The sequence below is a fragment of the Maylandia zebra genome, linkage group LG16 (genome assembly GCF_041146795.1).
Source record: "Maylandia zebra isolate NMK-2024a linkage group LG16, Mzebra_GT3a, whole genome shotgun sequence".
Lineage (NCBI taxonomy): Eukaryota > Metazoa > Chordata > Actinopteri > Cichliformes > Cichlidae > Maylandia > Maylandia zebra.
The window spans coordinates 32,282,776-32,305,291 of record NC_135182.1 but is presented as its reverse complement, the minus strand read 5'-3'; the positions used below and the strand labels follow the sequence as shown (position 1 = coordinate 32,305,291).

The 22,516-nt window shown below is 40.2% G+C and overlaps 1 protein-coding gene across 6 annotated transcripts in view; it reads left to right on the top strand.

Moving 5' to 3' along the window:
* col18a1a (collagen type XVIII alpha 1 chain a) overlaps positions 1-19,458 on the top strand; it is a 76,287-nt gene extending 56,829 nt beyond the window's left edge. For 5 of the 6 annotated variants that reach the window (XM_076875308.1, XM_014407656.3, XM_076875307.1 and 2 more), the window contains 37 exons: positions 81-143; positions 928-1,052; positions 2,327-2,353; positions 2,728-2,925; positions 3,297-3,323; positions 3,416-3,478; positions 3,598-3,675; positions 3,747-3,797; positions 3,909-4,016; positions 4,152-4,214; positions 4,998-5,042; positions 5,830-5,961; positions 6,637-6,705; positions 8,238-8,264; positions 8,607-8,705; positions 9,013-9,048; positions 9,232-9,321; positions 9,407-9,439; positions 10,486-10,521; positions 10,924-10,983; positions 11,075-11,152; positions 11,282-11,317; positions 11,421-11,474; positions 11,628-11,699; positions 12,366-12,440; positions 12,542-12,566; positions 12,963-13,016; positions 14,361-14,395; positions 14,481-14,603; positions 14,703-14,847; positions 15,057-15,121; positions 16,454-16,582; positions 16,732-16,764; positions 16,842-17,162; positions 17,572-17,769; positions 17,875-17,990; positions 18,103-19,458. In XM_076875308.1, coding sequence (XP_076731423.1) covers positions 81-143; positions 928-1,052; positions 2,327-2,353; positions 2,728-2,925; positions 3,297-3,323; positions 3,416-3,478; positions 3,598-3,675; positions 3,747-3,797; positions 3,909-4,016; positions 4,152-4,214; positions 4,998-5,042; positions 5,830-5,961; positions 6,637-6,705; positions 8,238-8,264; positions 8,607-8,705; positions 9,013-9,048; positions 9,232-9,321; positions 9,407-9,439; positions 10,486-10,521; positions 10,924-10,983; positions 11,075-11,152; positions 11,282-11,317; positions 11,421-11,474; positions 11,628-11,699; positions 12,366-12,440; positions 12,542-12,566; positions 12,963-13,016; positions 14,361-14,395; positions 14,481-14,603; positions 14,703-14,847; positions 15,057-15,121; positions 16,454-16,582; positions 16,732-16,764; positions 16,842-17,162; positions 17,572-17,769; positions 17,875-17,990; positions 18,103-18,316 — 3,203 coding nt within the window. In that variant the 3' untranslated portion in view covers positions 18,317-19,458. The remainder of the gene's footprint in view (positions 1-80; positions 144-927; positions 1,053-2,326; positions 2,354-2,727; positions 2,926-3,296; positions 3,324-3,415; positions 3,479-3,597; positions 3,676-3,746; positions 3,798-3,908; positions 4,017-4,151; positions 4,215-4,997; positions 5,043-5,829; positions 5,962-6,636; positions 6,706-8,237; positions 8,265-8,606; positions 8,706-9,012; positions 9,049-9,231; positions 9,322-9,406; positions 9,440-10,485; positions 10,522-10,923; positions 10,984-11,074; positions 11,153-11,281; positions 11,318-11,420; positions 11,475-11,627; positions 11,700-12,365; positions 12,441-12,541; positions 12,567-12,962; positions 13,017-14,360; positions 14,396-14,480; positions 14,604-14,702; positions 14,848-15,056; positions 15,122-16,453; positions 16,583-16,731; positions 16,765-16,841; positions 17,163-17,571; positions 17,770-17,874; positions 17,991-18,102) is intronic. The other variant, XM_014407654.3, reaches the window with a different exon arrangement.
* The last annotated feature ends 3,058 nt before the right edge of the window (positions 19,459-22,516 follow it).

The following is a 22,516-nucleotide window of genomic DNA, read 5'->3' as shown; positions in this document are numbered from 1 at the left end:
TTGTGTCCCAAAACTACTTTGTAGCTGACTCGAGGAATTCTGGAAACGTCATTTACACTGTATTTTTATATTGTGTTCAGCAAGGGACTCCCAGTACGTTTCACTTTCTGTGGAGTCCAGCCCCTTCCTTCGCGGGCCACAAGGTGGGTTGAGGGGAGTTTTAAAAACACAGACAAAGCATCCAAATCCTGCATCTCTTCTGCTGTCTGTCGAGATGCTCTGCTTATGGCATGTGTAGCTATCAAGCACGACTTCACATGGATTAAACATGCAAACAGGTACAGGAGTGCATGCATATACGTAAATGCTTCTGAATTCATTAACGGTGGTGAAATGTTAAAGTTTGGGCATTGATGGCTGTAATGCCCTGAAAAACTACATTCACAGAGAAATTTAGAAGAACTAAGAGTGAATGAGCAAGGAAGTGGAAAAAGTTAATATTTAAGAAATATTAAATTTCTTAAACAAATTAGAGAACTGAAGACGTGTGCAGGAATAGTTTCCTGTTGGCTTGGGCTGCTGATGCTGTTTCTTGTGGCATTATTTTATTCCAGCTATTTTTTTTTTCTTAAACCTGGAATACTAAAGATGTTCTTGCAGTGGGCATCATTTTGCTGTGCTTCATGTTCAAACTGAGAACAGTTGGAGGTCAAACCCGGTCACACGTGAATATCATCATGGTATCTGTGCATGTGGGTGTGACCACCGTTAAACCTTTGCGTGGCTGAAAATTATGGCTGTGCACACACACAGATTCATGCGCCATCAGGCAAAAAGTAATTTTCTTTTACCCCTTCCTCTTCTTTTGGGAGCAGGAAATATCCTGTTTATTGTTTGGGATGTGGGATACAGTCGTTACTCATTTTTGAGAGGTTTTCATGAGGATATTAACGACTCTCCCCTCTGCTGTTGTTTTTCTCGGGCCAGTCGAGGCTAAAGGACAAAAGGGCGACAAAGGGGACAGAGGAGAGAAGGGAGAGAGGGGTCCAGCTGGGCCGAAGGGAGAAGCAGGCTCTGGCTCCAGCTCAAGGAGTGGATCCCGTGGAGACAAGGTTTGGACTCAAAGACACGTTTCAGCCTTTATGGTGGATAAAATAAATGTAGTTACCTGGTGATGCTTGAAACAGTTTCTTATTTAAGGCTTCCTGAAGGATGCATGTTTGGACAGCACAACCGTTTGTCTGTAGAATAGTGAGTTTTGGCTTAAAATTGTTATTTTTATAATGGGTTATGAAGTTATGTCAGCTTTGTTAGTTGTAATAATGTTTGTCCACGTTTTAAGGGCTCAAATTAAATGAAAACGCTTTCACGGCCTCACTCTGTGCTATATCATTAAACGATCGTTGATGAATGAAGCATACATTAGTGTATCCTTTCCTTATCTTAACATAAGTTGTTACTAAGAGCCACACTTCAAGAGCCTTACCATTGGTTGGAAAAGATAAGAGTAGCAGTGAAGAAGATGTGGTAAAAATACCCTGAAGGAACACTAGAGGGTGCAGCAAATTTCTAATGGAATATCAACACATTACTGACAGTCTTGTATTTTGTTGATTGGCCTATTTGTGCTACTGGCAAACTAATGTACTTTATCACATTGGGGGGTGCTAGATGTTGTTGATATGCTGAAAATAATTAATTTAGCACATTGCTCTGTGTTTGCAAGGGAACATAATATATAATATAATTAAACATTTGTGGCTATAAATAGAATGACAGGATGCTTTTATAAGGTGCTGTTGGATAAAATGGGCTGTTTTTAGCATCTAAGTGGTTGCCAAGCATCATGGTGATATAATAATGTCCAACATAGATGAGAACCTTCAGGGGCTTCAGAGATGGACGTGTGTCCCAAGTTTGGTTGCTTAACTTCTGATAGTCTAGAAAGTTTTTTTAGGCAAAGAAACAAACACTCTGACAGACAGCTTCATGCGCCATAGTTTTTATTTTATTCTGAAAGAAAACTACATTTGTGTTCTTATTTCGTAATTGTGAAAGTCAAAATGCACAATGATCACGGAAAACGAGAAAATCAAAATGAATCTATATTGACCTCATTATCTTCTGCCATGACACACATGCATAAAGTGAGGTGATCTAAATTTATGCACAGGCAAAATTGTGAAACTGACATGCAACAAGTGAAATATGATCATGTGTAGCATTTTTTTTAAGTGAATGTGGTTTTGATTCTGGATTTGATTTCTATTGATGCCACCTCAGCCACAGTATGAGACACTGGGGATGTGCTTCATGCCTGCTATTTTTTCAGGTCTAAATAGAGAAATTGTTTCATCATTGACTTTACTGTCTCTTCTATTTTCAGGGAGAATCTGGGACAAAGGGAGAAAAGGTAAGTAAGAGATTTCCCTCTGGCTCACTTGTAGCTCTATGATTTTGGTCGCTGAATAACACAAATGTAATAAACTACTAAAATTAAATGGGTGTGCCTGCTCTTCATGGTTCCTTGGGTGAACAACTCTGCTTCAAACCTCTTAACGTGCATCAGATTTCCAGTGATGCATTTGGGCTCTTAAGTAGCTAACATTTAGCTGTTAAATGTTAGCCACACTCCAAAAATAGTGCCTTACAAATCCAGTTTAACTGTTTGTATCGTTTCTCTAGTTGTTATCACTGAGAAGAATGTTACAGATGCACTTTAGAAAGACAAACAGTGAGAATATTACATTTCAACGTTTTTCCTGCAACAATGCTTTCCATTTCTAGGGCAGCGCAGGCTTTGGATATAAAGGTGTAAAGGGCGAGCCAGGCCCACCTGGACCCCCGGGGCCCCCTGGTTCTCCAGGACCTGCACCCGAGTATACAGTCGGCAGTGACGGCTCAGTTGTTTCGAGAGTTCCCGGGCCCAGAGGACCACCCGGAGCACCAGGACCCCAGGGAACTCCAGGAGCTGATGGAGAGCCAGTTAGTGGACTGAAAATTATTTGCTTACTAGAAAACACCAAACACAACAAATGTGCTGTTACTGTTGAACCAACGTTACTGTATCTGTCACGGTTTGCATGTTTACATATATTATTCTGATTGTTTTCACATAGTGCTGAGAGAGTGCAAAGCACCGAAACTTGAGAAAACACAAACTGATAAAATACAAGAAAACTAAGGAAGCTAATTAATCTGACAACACATCAGTTTGCTTGAATGTCAGTAGTTCCTGTTGTGAGATACTTCTACATCCTACTCACAGGGCCCTGAATTTAAAATCTGTGGCCAACCTGATTTATTTACATACTAGTCTGACTTCTAACTCATGTCATTCTTTATTCATCCTGCAGGGTGATCCTGGTGAGGATGGAAAAACTGTAAGTTGTTTTTAATAATGTATGACTTTAAATACAGAATAGGCATCTCACAACATCTCAACTGCCCTAACATGATGATTTTCTCAATACAGGGTGCTCAAGGACCTCCAGGCTTCCCTGGAACCCCAGGAGACCCTGGAGCCAAAGGAGAGAAGGTAAGATACACTGACAGGGTAACAGGAAAGGAAAAAAAACAGAAGCTGTAAAAAGAATCATTTAATGTGCACATGTGCTGAGCAGACCTACCTTGTCTTAACAAATGTTGTACCTACAGGGAGACCGTGGAGAAGGTCATGCAGGCCCGAGGGGGCCTCCAGGTCCTCCAGGACCCCCAGGACCAGGATTCAGATCTGTGAGTTTCAGCTGATTTTAGTACTTAATGATTGTTTTTAAGAGATTATCCTAATTTCAAATATATTTCAGACCTTTGAGGATATGGAGGCCTCAGGATTCCCTGATCTGGAATCTATTCGGGTGAGAAAAAAAACATTACTTCTTTAATTATCCAGGGTTTTGTTTATATATGTTTATATTGAGGTGAAAGTCTAAATGTAATGAATGTTTTTGTTTTGTTTTTAAATGCAGGGTCTACCTGGGCTACCAGGTCCACCAGGCCCCCCCGGACCACCTGGTCTTCCCGGCGCCTCTGCAGCATTTGGACCACCAGGAAAAGATGGAGCACCTGGTAAACCTGTAAGTGTCAGGCTCACAACATGACTAATTAATACATATATCAACACTCAAACTCTCTGAAGTAACTTCTCAGTCTAACCAAATATCAATAATCAGCTAAGAATGTCTATCTGATCCTAATCTTTTGGCCTCTAGGGCTTGCCTGGCATACCAGGTACTGATGGCAAACCAGGAGCTCCTGGTCCCAATGGGGAGAAGGTAAAGACTATGAAGATAACGGTTTCTTCTCTAAGAACTAAATAAATCTGATCTAAAATGACATTTCGTCTAATGTGTAATAAACGCTAGTTTATTAAAGTGTGCAGTAGCTGCTGGGGTTCAGATATCAAGAGCAAAAATTAAAATCCAGAGAGAACTGCAATAAAAAACGTTTTCAAGCTATGCTAACTAGCTTTGACCTTCCAAGTGTTGGATAGAAAGGAATGTGTGGATCTCCGGGCTTTCTAGTTTCCCCTCCGGACTGGACAACTGGTAGTCCTAAATTTTCCATAGATGTAAATGTGAGTGTGAATCCTGAAAGACACTGGAAGCCTCTACAGGAAGTCTCCGAGAAATTTCAGTGATTTGGTGGTGTGACAGGTAAGCTAAGTGTTGGCGATCCAAAGTACTTGGTACTGGATTAAACGAATCTAAATTCCAAAAAAGATTCATCTAAGCTGAGTACCACTGGGAGCAAAGGATACTGTGACACATGACACAAACGCTACTCATTTCAACCAGAAATATTAGGGGTGGGAAATACAGTAGCAAGAGTTTTCTATGCAACTATATCCTTAAATGTCTACTGGCTACCAACTATAAGCTACTAAGCGAATGCTGATGAGTAAATTGCTCAGTCTTTGGACAGGCATTAGACACAACATGTCCACAGCCGCTTTTAGATTTTCTGAAAGTAAGAAAATTGTTCATAGTTCTTATTTCAAGTTTCTATTCAACTTTAAATGGTGTTGATAAGTGTTGTCACTGTGTTTCCTAAAATAGGGTGATGCTGGCGAGCTGGGTCTTCCAGGAGCAATTGGAGAAAAGGTGTGAATTGATGACCTGTTTTTTTTCTCTCTCCTTTCCTTTTTAAAGATTTTATCTCAAAGTTAGTGTCATAAAGTGCTCTTGATGTAACTTGTTTTAGTAATTAAAAATTGTTTAGACAATCCTGAGAAGAAGGTAAGTACATTTCAAAGTTTATGGCACACTTTTGGGATCTCCAACTATGTAGAGGCACCCACAGGATAACCAGTATGTCATGTAATACTTCTAAAACTTTTCCTATCCCTTTCTCTTCCTCAGCCAAGTTCCTACTTTTCTTTTCTCACCAATCTGCTGCCTCACTATTTATCCTCCTCCTCCTCTCCTAAGCCTTCCCATCTGCAGGTAACTGGGCTCCAGCGTGTCAGTCATCAAAGAGGATTTGTGTCTTCTAACAATATGCAAATGTCTGTCAAATACTGTCAGTTGCAGACTTGACTTTAAGTCTAATCTGAGAATTGGATGTGTTTTATTTCACATATTCTGACATCTAAATTTAGTCCCAGGACAGTGAGCATGGGTTTTGTGCAAAACAGTGTGTGCTTTGAAAACTCCTTCCAAGTACTCTGATGGCTGCATGTTTAGTTTTGGATGATACATGATGCCAATTAATTAAAAACACATTGTAGCTTTATTTATTCAATTCAGTTTTATATATATATATACAGTGCCAAATCACAAAAACAGTCACCTCAAGACACTTGTGAGGCGACTGTTGTTTATTATGCAGTCTACTAAGTATTAAATCTCTTATTTGCTTTGATTAATTTATTTAATTTTTGCCCTACAGGGTGCTCAAGGAGAACGTGGTTTACCAGGAACTCAAGGAGAGCCAGGATTAGCTGGTCTGCCTGGACCCAGGGGACCAGTTGGATCTCCTGGACCTCCCGGGCCTCCTGGACCAAGTTATCGAGTTGGATTTGTAAGTTATCATGATAAGGTACATTTTACTTGTATAGCACTGAATCCTAGCAACCATTACCTCAAGGTGCATTACATTCTAACAAGTTCCTATATCTTATTAGAATGTTGCTTTGTAGCTGATTTTGTCTTATTTTAAGTGTAATGAGATATTTCTACTAGAAATAAGACAAATATACTTGGCAAGATTTTGAGTTTTTGCAGTGCACTACAATAATACAGAGGAAACCCCAGCAATCAGACAACCCGCTATGAGCAAGCAGTTGGCAACAGTGGAAGGGAAAACTCCCTTTTAAGGGAAGAAACCTCAGGCAGATACGGGTTCAGGGAGGGGCAACCTCCACACTGAGGCATGACCTGATCTTTGAAGAGGTAGAGGAGGTGGGCAAGCAGAGGGAGGTCTGGTTTCTCTGCTTAGACTGCTGCGCCCATCATTCCAACCGGGATAAGCTGCAGAAAATGGATGAATGGTTGGGTGAAAGTAGACATATTTAGTTACGTATATATAGTGATTGGCTTATAAGTTAAAATATTTACTGGAAATGTTTCAGTTTCCAGAGTTTTCCCCTCCCACGATCCAAAATGTGACAGACTAGTGACATGCTAGCTTTACTATGTTTCTTTTGCAAAAAACATTTAATCTCCAAAAATGCAATTTAAAATATTTCATTTGAAGGATGACATGGAGGGCTCTGCTGGTGGTTTCAATGGACGTCCTGGCATCGGAGGACCAGATGGAATACAGGTACACGTGTTCTTATCGATTTTGGAAGATAATTTTATATAAGGCTTAAATTCAGAGTAAAAATTTGAATAAGCAATAGTACTTGCTTAACCCTTTATAATACATGGAAATGTTCATTCACCGAACTGAGCACGTGTATACACCCTTATATAGGTTGTGCTGTTCTACAGTATGGTACTTGATGGGCTGGCTTCCATAAAAGAGACAAGCAGGAAGCATTTTAAAGCAAAATCCAGGCAACTTTGAAGGAACAATAACAAGGAAGTTTAGAATTAGTGAAAACAAAATATATTACCATAGAAACTGAAAATATAACAAAGTAAGTTAAAATAACATTATGTTGCAGCCCTTTTTTTCATTCATAAATCAAAACAAATTACAAATATTGACTGACTAAATCATTTTAACGGTACTTGGATTAAAAACGAGGCGATCGTGGCTCAAGAGTTGGCAGTTCGTCTTGTAATCGGAAGGTTGCTGGTTTGAGCCCCGCTCGGACAGTCTCGGTCGTTGTGTCCTTGGGCAAGACACTTCACCCATTGCCTACTGGTGATGGTTAGAGGGCCCGGTGGTGCCAGTGTACGGCAGCCTCGCCTCTGCCAGTGCGCCCCAGGGCAGCTGTGGCTACAATGTAGCTTGCCATTACCAGTGTGTGAATGTGTGTGTGAATGGGTGGATGACTGAATGTAGTGTAAAGTGCTTTGGGGTCCATAGGGACTAAGTAAAGCACTATACAAATACAGGCCATTTACCAAACAAACAAATTTACATATTCCTGTATATGAAGCCTAAAAAGCCCTTAAAATGGGGTAAACCTTGTATTCGATCACTGTGTAGTCATGGCAACATCCAATATACTGTTGACCACTACTGTCCTACAGTGAGTTTATGATAAGGTACTTTTTCTTTTTTTTCTTTTTAGAAATAACAAGTATGGCTTGGTAAATGCTTTTGGTGCATTCGTGAATAACTGACCTACCACCACTTGTGTTAGTTTTAAATGACCAAGTCATGTGATCCAATATGGTATCACCAAATTTCTAGAAATCCAACCCTAACAATACCTATTGAACTATATATAATGCAAGGGTTTCATCAACTTACCACAGTTAGTTCTGATATTATAACCATAAATTTTGGCGTAGGTAAGGATGAAAAACTCAATTTTCCAAATTCTGACATGGTTCTGGGCCATTGCTGATAGGTCAGATACACTAATGTCACTAGCTGTCACATAACCCGATCTTTCCTGATTGGCTAGAAGAAACTCAACCTTACAGTGAGTTATGGGATGGCCAGTTTTGATGTCCATTTAAATGATCAAATATGGTTCCATCAAGGGTTTATCAAGAGTCTATTAAGCCATCTGATTAAAAGGTTTCTGACCAACATGATCTCTCGCTTGCAGATTTCTGTAAGAATGTTTTTAGAACTGTTCAAACAATTTTTACGAGGAAACTGCAAATACATGATGAAGGATGAAGAAGCTATACATGAACTACCAAATAACCCAAACAAATATGTGCTTTCAGGGTCCTCCTGGATTACCTGGACTTCCAGTAAGTAAATTATAATTTATGTTGAGGTGGAAAGCTTGGAGTATGATCACAAATAACAACAACATGTCCTTAAATGTAATTAGTTGTTGACCAACATCCATCCAGCCAACAGTCGACACTGATTATCATTGTCCTTTGCATTAGGTTTTGCCCTCCTGCTTGCAAAACATAGTCCTACGCTGAGTTTGAAACATCAAATCTAGCTTGATGTGTTCCACATTAAGTCAAGGAAGCAAGATTTAGAAGTTCAAGTTCCTGCTCTGTTTCCTGTTTGCTGCCATTTTCTTCTTCTTCGTTTATAATTTTGTTTGCCACCAACTCAAATTGAGTGTTCTTCTGCAGGGTAACCCCGGCTTGCCCGGCAGACCAGGTGAGAAGGGTGATGGAGGTCCTGCTGGAAGAGATGGGCAACCAGGCCTGGATGGCTTCCCTGGACCTCCGGTAAAAACCCCCCAACAAAAACAACTTAATAAATAAAGATTAAATTAAATCTCTGAATTAGACAGATTAGTTGAAGAATATTTACATATGATATAATTTCTCCAAGTTTTTATCTTTATCTTTGGAATAGAATTTTTCATGTTGGCATTCATGGACAACTTGTATATTAAAACTGATATATGAAAGAAAAAAAACAAAACAACGTTTGTTGTTTGAACGTTTCATGTAATTAGGTTAGTCTGCAGACCGGTCATTTGACATACAGGTTTCTCTGTTGCTAAAGTATCTCACTCTTTGAATTTTACAGGGATCAAAGGGTGACAGAGGAGACAAAGGACAGATGGTGAATATCATTTGTAATTATGATTGCACTTGTTTTACTACAAAGCACTCATTACTAAGATATAACACGAATGATATCTCCTACCACAGTAGCCTTCCTTAACCTTCTGTCATGTTGATTATGTGATAAGCTTTCACTACTGGATGCTAATAAATTTTTTTTCCTCTTTCTTTCTGGTTTTAGGGTGAACCAGGTCGAGATGGAACTGGACTACCCGGTCCACCAGGTCCACCTGGACCACCAGGACAAATCGTCTACCAGACATCAGGCAATGTAAGTAACAAGAGATGAGCACTGCTGTTTGAGTCTGTATGAAGCTAAAATCCAAACCTGATGGTAATGTCTGCCTTTTCCACAGTTTGATGAAGTCGTTGGCAGAGCTGGCCCTCAGGTATGTTTGAACTCTGAAGGTGTTTTTGGACTAAAGACAAAGAGGAGTTTCACTTCATGTTACTTGCACAGATTCAAGCATGCTTGTGGTCCATGTCACAACCCAGAAATGTTACAATTGGTATTAACACTAACATTTTTTTATACAATTTACCAGGACGTCCTACAATTTTGTTTCCTAATGTTGAATCATGCAGCTTTGGTTACCCTCAAAGGGTACCAGTAAGTTATTCCTTCATTTCTAATCATCAGGCGAATCCACAATCTGTGGGAGAATCTCAGCCGATGGCCTTTGAAAAGAAAAAAAACCCAAAAACAATTTCAACCAACTAATGCTTATTCGCCTTTATGCATACTGCATGAAATATGCATAGGCTCTGTAATCACACAGTGGAAAAACCTGGACTTACACAATATTGCACAATAATACCAATATCAACATGTTACAAAACAGCTCTAACACTGGTATCACGGTGAGCATGGACCTGTAGATCCATACCAGCCTCGATATTTGCTGATACTGGCAAATAAGGGCCAAAGCCCATTTTGAAGTTGATGTTGGCAGCAGGGTCCCACTGGAAAAGTAAGTCGTACTCAAAAGAAACATCCAGGGGAATATTTTACAACTTCTTCTGCCATATTTTTAAATGTTTGCATTTGTGACTATAAGGAATAGTTCCCTTATAAAATGGGCTGTCAACTGAAACATGACAAACAGCTTCTACCAAGATTTATACCGCACAGCAGAGTATACAATTATGGTGTTCAAAAGAAACCTCACTGCTCATTACAAATTTACAGTGTTGTAACAACTGTGGAAAAGTGACAGCCAAGAAACAAACACTGGTTTTCATTCACCTACACCAAGCAAAAGCAGCACTTAACTTCACAACCTGCATTTTTAGCCTTAATTTGTGTTAGCCATAAACTGTGTGTGGATTTGCTCATAGTTACTGGTAAACAAATGTTTGGCTGGTATTAAGGAAAATGAATAAAACTGATCTAATCAAGTTAAACAGAGGTGTGTGGTTTTGTTTTCCTCTACAGGGTGGGCCTGGTTTACCTGGTCGAGCTGGATTTCCTGTGAGTTTGCCTCTGTTACATAATTGTGTTTTCTTGCATAACTATATGCACAATATTAAAAATGTAATATGTAATTACATGAATGTGGGACATCAGATGATATCATTTTATTCTTTTGAAACAATACTGTAATGCTGTATTAGTCAGGGATTACTTTGAGATAAACACGTTTGGAGCGCTAGCTTGTATGTAAATCAGGAGGATAGGGTGTGTAGGCAGGTGACGTACCAATATCTGTATTTATTAATTTAGCCATCAACAAATGATTCTTTATACGAATGTCAATGATAAGGCCCATTATATTGGCTTATTTGCTTCATGGTAACAAAATGTTGGGTGCTGTCAAATCTAACTCATCTAATGTTTTCATGTATTTTATTGTATTTTTTTAATATATTGCAGGGTCCAATGGGGCCAAAAGGTGACCGAGGAGATCCTGGTCCTCCAGGCTATGGTGAGAAGGTAAAGTCTACATTATATGTTAGACTCTTAATTTGGCTGCTCTGATCATTTCTGTCATTGAGTATTTGTTGTCTTGGTGCTCTGTGTTCAGGGTGAAAAAGGGGAGCCAGGCTTGGTTATTGGCCCTGATGGAAATTTTCTGAATTTGGCACAGCTAGCTGGTCCAAAGGTGAGTCTCAGTGAATTTGACTATCTGGATTTCTATCTATTATGCATTAATGTACTCATGGTCTTTGGTGTATTTTGTGATGATCATTTTGTTCTTGAAACTAATCATCCCCCCAAACCATGCATGCAGGGAGACAGAGGACTTCCAGGACCTGTTGGGCCCCCTGTAAGGTTTTCCATTTCTAAGACTTTTTTTGGTTAATGTACTGAAACTGTTTCAATCACCAGTCAATTGACAGCGCGTTTAATTATATAATTTATATGTGCAGGGACCATATGGGCCTCCTGGACTGAAAGGTGAAATTGGAATGCCTGGAAGACCTGTAAGTGCTTCTTTCTTATTGTTTTACTAAATACTGACCATAGTGAAGTGTATTCTATACCATTTTTTACTTTTGACCTTAGTGTGGTTTTTATCTTTTTGTTTCTATTGTCCAAGTTCAACAAAAGACAAATCAATAACTTTCTCCCTTCAGGGTCGTCCTGGGATAAATGGATATAAGGGTGAGAAAGGAGAGCCAGGGGTTGGATCTGGCTTTGGCTACCCTGTAAGTATTAATACTATTATCAATACCTTAGCTTGGGAGGCTTAGCAGCAAAGATGGTTTGATGACATTGGCTTACTTTACATCCCTCAAGCCTGTATTTTACAGGCATTGTGTGACTTCCCTGCTCCCATGTTAAAGGTCACTTTAAAACACAACTGGCAATCACACAGAACTCTTTACACTGAGTGTAAATACAGAGTCACTTTCAACTTAAAAGGTTAATTTTAGCACATTATAAAAGTTTTTTTTAACCCCAACAAATATGTAAGTCTTTTTTCCCCCTTTTCTATTTTTTTGGTTTTAGCTTTCATAACTAAACATATACTGAGCATCATTAATTTGTTAGCTCTGTTTTTTAATCTTTTAATGAAACTAAATTCAACAATGACACCTTAGGTTCTAAATACTGCATTCAAGTGAACTTTCATTTAGCGAAGCATTACTAAAGCAACTTGTGATTCATTAAAAAAGAGCTGCACTTCTTTCCTCACACAAAACAACCTACTCTACTCTTCTTTTGTTTTTAAATGCCAAATGTTATGTTGCCAAACACATTTCTCCAAGAGTGGCCACATTTAATCCCAGCCAAAGCTTTACAGTCAGTTATATTAAACTCACAAAATTATTGAGTCCTCCAAAAATATTGAATATCTTTGTTTTCATTAGGGAGTGCCTGGCCCTCCAGGACCACCTGGGCCACCAGGACCCCCTAGCCCAGCCAGTCCTTTAGACCGTTTCAATGTGAGTACACAGCTTCCCAAAAATCTGGTCATGTCTCATCTTCCCTACCGATTATTTTCCTCTGTTGTTGTTGTTGTTGATTGTTTCCCTTCTGTTAACAGCGCTATGATGAAAGGAATTATCCAGGTATGTCATCTTCACTTGTTTTATTGTTTTAGTGTGTAAAAATAAATACATTACAAAAATATATGGTCAGATTAAATTAATCAAAAAGAAGGATCACAGTAGAGAGGTTCAGTAAATATGGGAGGGGAAAGGAGGAAGGATTTTTAAAGGGTTCAAAGTGTCTGCAGAGATAAACAGTGCAATCTATGAATTTAATTTCAGTTCTGCTCCTTCAGCCTGCAAAGGATATACACTCCACTGTCAGGAGATTAAGCTTTCAAGTCTAGATTTGAAAAAAAAGAATGAAGAAGTCACTGGCAGTAGAGCACATGGCTTTCAAGGGTTCAATGATATTTAAACCTGCAGAGAGCTATGAGTAATTTTGTAATGTGAAAAACTTTGTATTTTGTGTTGTAGCAATTAAAGGAGAAAAAGGGGAGCGTGGTGAGACTGGACTTCCAGGGATCCCAGGTAAATCCTCATTTTTGAATTAAGAATAAATGAAATTTCATTCCTTTATGATTGTAAAGGGTTGTGCAATCTTTTCTGTTGACGTTTCTCACGTAAAGTCATGCATATACTGCTTAAAGAGTTATGTGCTATACTGCGAGGGAAGTGTGTAATCTGCGATTGGTTGGGAATAGTTCCCGGAAGTTTCTGGCTCTCAATAAGTGAAATCACATACAAAGAAGGTGCTACACCAAAAACCTCCTAGTGATTGCTTTGGTCGCTAGCAGATTGCAGCTGTTGTCTGTAAATGCGCGTTTACTACTAACCCAGCAATAGTAAAATCTGAATAAGTGCAACACAAATAATCTGGATTAGAGTTGTTCCTGGTGACTAATTTCTTAGTCGACTAACCGACTAGTCTAAGACTAAGAAACACTCAGATTTAGGTTAAATTTGAGAACTGTTTAATTGAAAATATCAAAAACTAACAAAGGCATTTTAAACCATTTATTGCGTCCTCTACTCTGAACAGCTCCCAGTTAACTGAACTCCTCACCCTATCACAGGTGGGAGAGAGCCCATCCACCATTTGGAGAAAGCTCATTTCTGCCAATTGAACCTGCAATAATAGTTTTAACAAAAACTCTGCTAACAGATTTATGGCTTTTCTCAACAACAATCTGATGGCAGATGGCTACAAAAAATTTTTTAGGAGACATTAATTTTCTGGCTTTGGGCATCAATTAATATTTTAACAATTAGATTAATGACTAGTACGTCTGGTATCAACTAGTGACAACAGCGATGATTAGTCGACTTGTTGACCTCCCTAATCTGGATCCAAATATACTGGTAGTATTGACTGAATGCATTAATGGAAAAATAAATTTTATAAGGAAAGACTCACACGTGGTCATTGTTTCAACACTTGAAGGTGGGCATGTGTGACATTTGCGGGGGTATATTTGTTGGCAAAATCTCACAGGGATGACAGCTAAACGTTGACATGCTAACCAGCTGTTTGATTGGCCCTTAGTATGACCCTTAGTAAAACACTGTGATTACTCACTGCAATGATTACCTTCTCCTTCATTTTGATTCTTAAACAACTACCCTGCTCTCTGAGGATTACAATGGCGTGGGGCAGTGAAACAGTTTCATTTGATTTACCAGCTGATCTACTAGCACCTGAAAAGTTGAACTATAGTGCTAAAGCCTGAAATTCGTACATGTGAATTACATGTCTTTGTGATCACACTGACCATTGTTGATCCCCGAGATCATGAACTGTCAGCACAACTATAATGCTGCATATCCAGCACGCTACACAACTGCTTCACTAAAGCATCTTTTTTTTCCCCCCAGGAGCATCCCCTAATGTTGATATCTACACATTGAGGGTAAGCTAGCTCATTGTTACTCCAGTCATTTTTTTTTAGTTTATTTCTTCTTCATCAACAAACAAAGTTGAACTTCTTCTGACAGAATGAACTGAAGGGAGAGCGTGGAGAATCAGGTGTCAAGGGAGAAAAAGGAGAGCCCGGTGGTGGATATTATGACCCTCGATTTGGAGGAGTCCAAGGACCTCCAGGACCACCTGGCCTCCCAGTGAGTTCTGAGACCTTATTTGTTAATACAACCAAAAAACATTTGGCCCCGATCTAGATGTGATATTCCAGAAATTTCTGATTTTCTTTTCCACATTAGGGTCCAAAGGGAGATTCTATAATTGGGCCACCTGGACCATCTGGACCAACAGGGCCACCAGGAATTGGTTATGATGGTCGTCCAGGTCCTCCAGGACCACCTGGACCCCCGGGGACCCTTTCAGGATCATATCGTCCCAATTATCGTAAGTGTCTTTTTCCACAAAAAAAAGAAAAAAAAGACACTTCTTTATTGGGGAAAAAAACAATTCAGATTTACAGGTTTTAACCTGTAAATCTGAATTGTTTACAGGTAGCCACATCTTAATCTTACTGAATGCACTTTACTGGTTGAATACTGGAGATAAATTGCACTTCTGTTTCTATTTTTTTTTTTTTTTTTAATATATGTAAGCTGTCAGTGTCCCTGGTCCTCCTGGCCCACCTGGGCCACCTGGAGCTCCTGGACCATCCTCTGGAGTGAGTACTATCACTGAATTTTAATCATGGCTCCATCACAAGACTCTGAATTCACAAAATTCATTTATCTGTAGAATGGCAGTTTTTGATTTATTTTTTGTACCCACCCATTCATATATCCATCCATCGTCTTCCGCTTATCCAAGGGTTGGGTTGCGGGGGCAGCAACCTAAGCAGAGAAGCCCAGACCTCCCTCTCCCTAGCCACCTCCTCCCTGGCAGAGTCCATTACCCACTGGGAACAAGTCCGACTTATTGCCCGAATGAAAACCCTATTGTTTCTCCTGTATCTGAGGTTCACTAATGGACAGACTCACCTTTTCAGCACCCTGGCATAGACTTTCCCAGGTAGGCTGAGGAGTGTGATCCCCCCATAGCTGGAGAACAACCTCCGGTCCCCTTTCGTAAAGATGGGAAACACCACCCCAGTCTGCCAATCCAAAGGTACCACCCCTGATCTCCACACAACATTGTAGAGGTGTGTCAACCAAGACAGCACTGCAACATTTAAAACATTCAGGAACTCAGTGTGAAGCTCATCAACCTCCAGGAACCTGCCACTAAGGAGTTGTTTAACTGCCCCAGTGACTTCACCCCCAGTGTGAGCCGTCCCCCTCATCCCGGGACTCTGCTCCTCTACCGAAGACGTGTCACTGGGATTAAGGAGATCTTCGAACAATTCCTTCCACCAAGCAGAAATATCTTTAGTTAAAGTCAGCACTACTCCACCTGCACTACATACAGTGCAGGTAGAGCACTGCTTTCCCCTTCTGAGTCACCTGATGGTTCAGCAGAATCTCTGAGGCAGTCCAAAAGCCTTTTTCCATGGCCTCTCTGAACTCCTCCCACACACCAGTTTTGCTTCAGCCACTGCCCGAGCTGCGTTCCACTTTGCCTGTTAGTACCTATTGGCTGCCTCCGAAGTCCCACAGGCCAGATAAGCTTAGTCAGGCCTTCAGCCTGATGGTTAATTTGACTTCCGGTGTCCACTGTCTGGTTTGGGTTTACCACTAAGACAACAGGCACCAACCACTTCAGCCACAGCTCAGTGCAGCAGCTTCAGCAATGGAGGTGCTGAACATGGTCCATTCGGACTCAATGTCCTCAGTGTCCCTGGAATGCTGTCAAATCTCTGCCTAAGTCGTGTGTTGACATGAGCCCAACTATATCTAGCCAGTACCTCTCAACCTCAAGCACTAGCACTTGCTAGTTTTAGTAAAGATCAGTCCGCCACGGTCTCTGCCCCTGCCCGCCAGCACGCACTGTACCGTTTGTAATTTTTCTTAAATATATATGTCTGATGTATGGTGGTCTTTTTTGTGTGTATGTGCAGGTGACAGCTTTGAGATCATATGACACAATGATTGCTACGGCCAGACGTCAGGAAGAGGGCAGCCTCATCTACATCATAGACAGAGCAGACCTTTATTTGAGAGTACGCGATGGAGTGCGGCAAGTCATGGTACTTTTATCTACTTTTCAGTGCAGTGCTTTGAATTTGATAAAATCAACTTTAAAACCAGTTTACACTATTATAATGTATCACTAGTTTATAACATATGAAAAACTTAATGTAAAGCGACACTAAATGGTTGATTCCTCTCCTTTCAGCTTGGAGAGTACAATCCTTTCTTCAGAGATCTGGTAAGTTTCACAGAACCATGAAATAAAATGTTGTAACGTTCATATGACTTAATTATTTCTTCTATTTTCACACAAAGGAGAATGAGGTGGCAGAAGTCCAACCTCCACCTGTGATTCTGTACCCGCAGTCGCAGGACCAGTCCCAAAACAACGGAGCAGGCCATTACTCTGAGGGTTTCACTTTGATAAAACCCATTGAACCTCCAGCACCCACACCCGCAGACCCCCGTTACTTTCCAAAGTATGATCCCAGATTCCCAGACCAGACACACACAGGCCATACCGATGGAAGATTTGCCAACCAGCAGACGGAAAGCAGATTCCCTGTCACTCCTCAAAGACAACCCGTCCCTCCTGTGCTGGAGCCTGCTGGCCATTTCGACATACAGGGATCAGGAGTGAGTAAAGTGGATACTCAAAAGCTCAAAAATATAATAAATATTAATTTACCTTACATAGGGATGAAAACTAGCTAGCTTGCCTAAAATTAAAATCATAAAAACAAAACAATATTATGTAGAATCCCTTCTTCTTTTAACAACAGTCGGCAGACATTTGGGAACTGAGGAGCTTAATTGCTTGACTTTTGGGAGAGGAATGTTATCCCATTATTATCTGATAGAGGATTCTAGCTGCCACTTCCATAGGCTGTGAAACCCAGCCCAGGAGACGTTACGTTACTTAGATACTGATATAAACCATTAATCATGTAAAGCCCTGACCTTTGTAAAACATCTTAAGTTGTTCCACAGTTGAAGTAAAATGAAAATTTGTGTGATTTTCTTCTTGTGAATCTGTCTTTATCAGCTGCATCTCATCGCCTTGAACAGCCCTCACACCGGTAACATGCGAGGGATTCGTGGGGCAGACTTCCTGTGCTTCCAGCAGGCTCGTGCTATCGGCCTGAAGGGAACATTTAGAGCCTTCCTGTCCTCTAAGCTTCAAGACCTCTACACCATCGTCCGCAGGTCGGACAGGGACAGCGTCCCCATAGTAAACCTCAAGGTAAGACCCAACATTCCAACAAGGACAGCTGCATGACTGACACCATCTTTCTAAAAAACTGAATAAAGTCACTATGTTAAATGTTATTTTTCTTTTTCCTTGCAGAACCAAGTGTTGTTTAGCAGTTGGGACTCTCTCTTTGGTGACAATGCCAGCAAAATGAGGGAAAACGTACCAATCTACTCCTTTGATGGTAGAGACATCCTCAGGGATAGCGCTTGGTGAGTCTTTGTACCCCCCAAAAAATAAATATATTTAACACCAGCATGCGGTTGTTAACCAGCTTTCGTTTCTTTTGCTTATTTGCAATCTTTTGTTCTTAATCACCTCCAGGCCTGAAAAAATGGTCTGGCACGGATCAAGCAAGAAAGGCCACCGGCAAACAGACCAGTACTGCGAAACGTGGCGAACTGGCGACCACGCTGTGACTGGTCTGGCATCATCACTACATAGCGGCCACCTCTTGCAGCAAAGCCCTAGCAGCTGCTCCGGCTCCTACATCGTCCTTTGCATTGAGAACGCCTTCACATCACCCTCCAAAAAATAAATGTCTATTCTCCTGCTTTTTTAAAAAAATGTTGTCATAATTCTGGGCCCTAGCTAAACATCCATTTTACATCCAAACAGACATGTTTTGTTCTTAATTCCCTGATAACACAGCTTGTGAACATGTGGCGTCCAATGAACTGGCCCAGCGGCACTTCGCCCGGCAGGGAGACTTTGCATTGTCTGCTCCTCCCCCTCCATACACGCCAAAGAGATGGGTTAAACCGAGGGGTGTTGGTCCCTTTTCTCGGGGGCATTGGCACATATTTTCTTCAAGGGGCAGAACAACAGCAGAGAAGCTAAAAACCTTCTCAAATTTTAGCCCTTTTTAAAAATTCTGTATATTACATGTTTTTAATTTGTTTTTTAATGTTATCAGTGTCTTACCTTTTGTTAAAAATGCTATATCCATTTTTTTTTCTCCATAACATAGGTATTGATGATTTCAACATTTCTTTTCCTCTGAATTCTTGTTTGGAATTGTGGGTTGTGATGGGGTACAGCAAACTTTTAAGGACTATTTTAAATTGAAATAAGATAATAGATATTTATTTTTAAATGAAGTTATGTAAGTATAAAAGAATGGAAAATTAAAAAATGCTAAATACCCTCATTTATAATCTACAAAATATGGAACATTTAAAAAAAAAAATTTCTGTAAAGAGCCTGTGCCTTACTACACACACGGAAAAGCTTTACACAATAAGCGCATACTTCTTTTTTACTTGTTCTGGTGATAGCCGAGCATTAGAACAGTTTTTGCCCAGGTCACGACACTCCTGTTATGAATAATCATGTATCCAGAGGGCAAGATTCCTTCTCATAGAAATTGAGCCTGATGATTCTAAAGTGATTATTTCCCCCTTTTCGTCTTTCCACCTTATAAAAGCCTATCAGCGATTAAGCTGGAAATGATTAGCTTGCTGCTAATCTTTGTTGGAGTGATTGCTGTCTCAGGAAGCGGAAAACCGGAATAACTTTTTTTTTTTGGCCTTGTCTTAAATTGCAGAGAGTAACGGCATTAATGCTACCGCTGTCTGAAACAAACCTGTGGATATCAGTGGGGGGGATTGTTTTATTATTATAACTGTGCTGTACTGTTTCTCCCAGGCACTGAATTAAAGTCTTTTTTTCAACCAGTAATGTCATGTATTGTACACAAATCTGTACACCGTGTTGAATTCTTCTCTGGAAGTCAGAGCCATGACCTTGAGCCCTCAACATTACCACAAATCAGATTATCCAGCAACAATTAATGCCCTTTTAACACTTTGATCATACGCCATCTAGTAAAACTTGAAAATTTATAGAGAAATATTTTACTTAACTAAAAAAAAAAAAAAGACTCGAGCCTATCCCAGCTGTCATAGGGTAAGAGGCATGCTACACTCTGGACAGGTCCATAACAGGGAAACACAAAATGTCCAGTGAACAGCAGTTCTTCAGATAAGAAAATGCATTGTTGATGTGTAGACTGTCAGCAACTTAAGTAACCAACATATGTAGAAGAGCATCTCTGGACACACAACGGTTAAACCTTGAAGCAGATGGGCTACATCAGTAGAAGTCCACACAAGGTACCATTCCCATCAGTTAAAAATAGGAAATTGAGGTACCAGCTTGCACACACTCACCTAATGGAACAACAGACGACTGGAAAAATGTTGCCTGGCCTGATGACTCTTAATTTCTGCTTCGACATTTGGATGGTAGGGTCAGAATTTGGAGTAACCATCACTGAAGAAAAACTAAATAAATTCTTCCTTAATTAAACTGTTCAGAGTGCTGCTGGTGGTGTGATAGTATGGATGCTACTTTCACTGCACATTTTGGGCCCTTAGTACCCTAACTGAGAATTATAGCACAGCATACTTTAGTATTGTTGCTGATTATTTCCATCTTTTTATGGCTAGAATGTCCCTAACTTCTGATGTCATGTCCCAAAACTCCAATCATCTCAAAGTGGTTTCTTGAACAGCTTCTTCTTTGTACTCAAATGTCCTCCATAGTCACTAGATCTCAAGATAATAGAGTACCTTTGGGATGTGATGAAAAGGAAGAGTCACATCAAGGATGTATGTATCTGCTGGAACTGTGTGATGTTGTCATGTCAGTATGGACTAAAGTCTGTGCCTTGAAAAATTCAGGCAGTGAAAGTAGGTAACAAGCTATACTTAAAGTGGCTAGTGTGGGTGTACTGCAATACTAAGACTAATACTAATACCACAGACTGGTCTTAACCAGCTCAAGCACTGGTGGTACAAACTTGCTTCAGCATGACAAGCCTGACTTGTTTCCAAATAAAACTGCCACTCAGTCATGGAGACATTGGCTGTAGTTTTATGAGAAAGGGAGATTTTAAAGGACTGAAGTAGGTCACCAGTCATTTGTGATGGCTTATGAAATTCTCTTAAAGCTCTTCCTCAAAGTTAGGAGGTGTTAAAGATAATATTTGATTAAGAAGATTATTCAAATTACTCAGAGTTGACCTAAATTGGTAGTTACTTTAAAATGAGAAGTTTAAGGTAAAACACCTACAAACCTAGATCACATGGCATGGCAAAAGTAAAAGATTCGGCTAAAACATATGGGCAGCATGTCTTCTCACTGCTGTGTACAGGTCATCTCTAGGAACGATAGGTTAGGGATTAATTCTCCTTCAAAGTGCCCTTGACAAAAGCACTGGCTTAGAACTAGAGCTCTCCTGCCTAGGACCACAAAGATTTCCAAAAGTAAGCTACTACATTTGATGCTGTCAAAGTCACGCACCAAATTTCAAGAAACAGTTATTTGTCAAAATCTTTCCTTACATGTCATGATAAAAACCTGCAGTGAAGATGGTGGGTTTGCCTCAAACATATTTAATGTGGTGTGCATATTTATGCACGAGATCCTGGAAACCCTACAGCAACTTGTTTAATGAGCTTAACAGACTCAGATAACACATCCGAACTCTTCAAAGTTCTATACACAGGTACCCAATACACTTTTGAGCCGATGGGTCGATTGAATAGCCACCACGCACTAGCCGTGCAAGTGATGGCAACAGGCCATTTGCTCATTATCATTATTGACACTGTGTTGCCCAGTCAAATCTCCTAATGCAACCAATACATACATACATGCACGCGCACACACACACAGCCTGAAGTTACATGGAACACAATAGTGTTCCATGTAACTTCCAAGGACTCCAGGCCTCAAGGGCCGATGTCCTGCAGGTTTTAGATCTCATCCTGGGTCAACACACCTGAATCAAATGATTAGTTCATTACCAGGTCTCTGGAGTACTTCAAGACATGTTAAGTTAGCCATTTAAATCATCTGTATTGGATCAAGGACACATCTAAAACCTGCAGGACATCGACCCTTGAGGCCTGGCATTCCCCCACCCCTGCCTTAAACCAACTACCAGCAACTAAACTAACAGTTAACTGAAAGACCTCCATTTAATTAAAGAAAGAAGCTATGCATCATTTACTGAACTACTGCAGGCGTTGGGCTCAGTTCTCTGAGCTCATCACTATGTACTTTAGCAACACTTTGGTATCGGCTACATTTTCAGACTGATAAATGTGTTATAGTGAATCACTTCCTGTGGTGATTCACAAAAAACAAGACAGTTTTTTGGACAGACAAGCCAGTGTGCATTGCACAAACTTTGGGGTCAGTTTCTGTCAAGTTTTATATTTTTTAGAAACTCTCACAGAAGTCAGGATTAAATAGTAGGAGCTGGAAGGCATCATCTGTCACAGCGTGTCATTGAAGAATCAAGGCCCAAACTTATCCATTCGCCCACCCCATAATAAGATGTTAGGGATATCCTAAAAATAATCAGTAAATGCAGCAACTTCCCACTCAATTCCATCAAATCTTAAGCATTGAAGCTTTAAGAGTGCTATAAGGCTTATATTAATTGACTGGGGGGCTCAGTGTCACAGCAGTGTCCCCAGATGAAAGAAAAATAAACTAGCATCATAACTCCTGTCCACAATGTCCTTGACAGAGTAAATCTTGAGGAAAAAACCCCCCAACAAAACTCACAGAGTGGCATATTATTGAAGTCTAAGTAAGGTTAGAGCGGGAGGGGGTGGTTAGGATGTAATAACCCACAGCTGCAATGTGCTATCACACCAGCTGCCTGAGGACAGCTATATTTAGTGGGCACTAAGTAATAAGTAAGTACAGTGAAATGATCCAG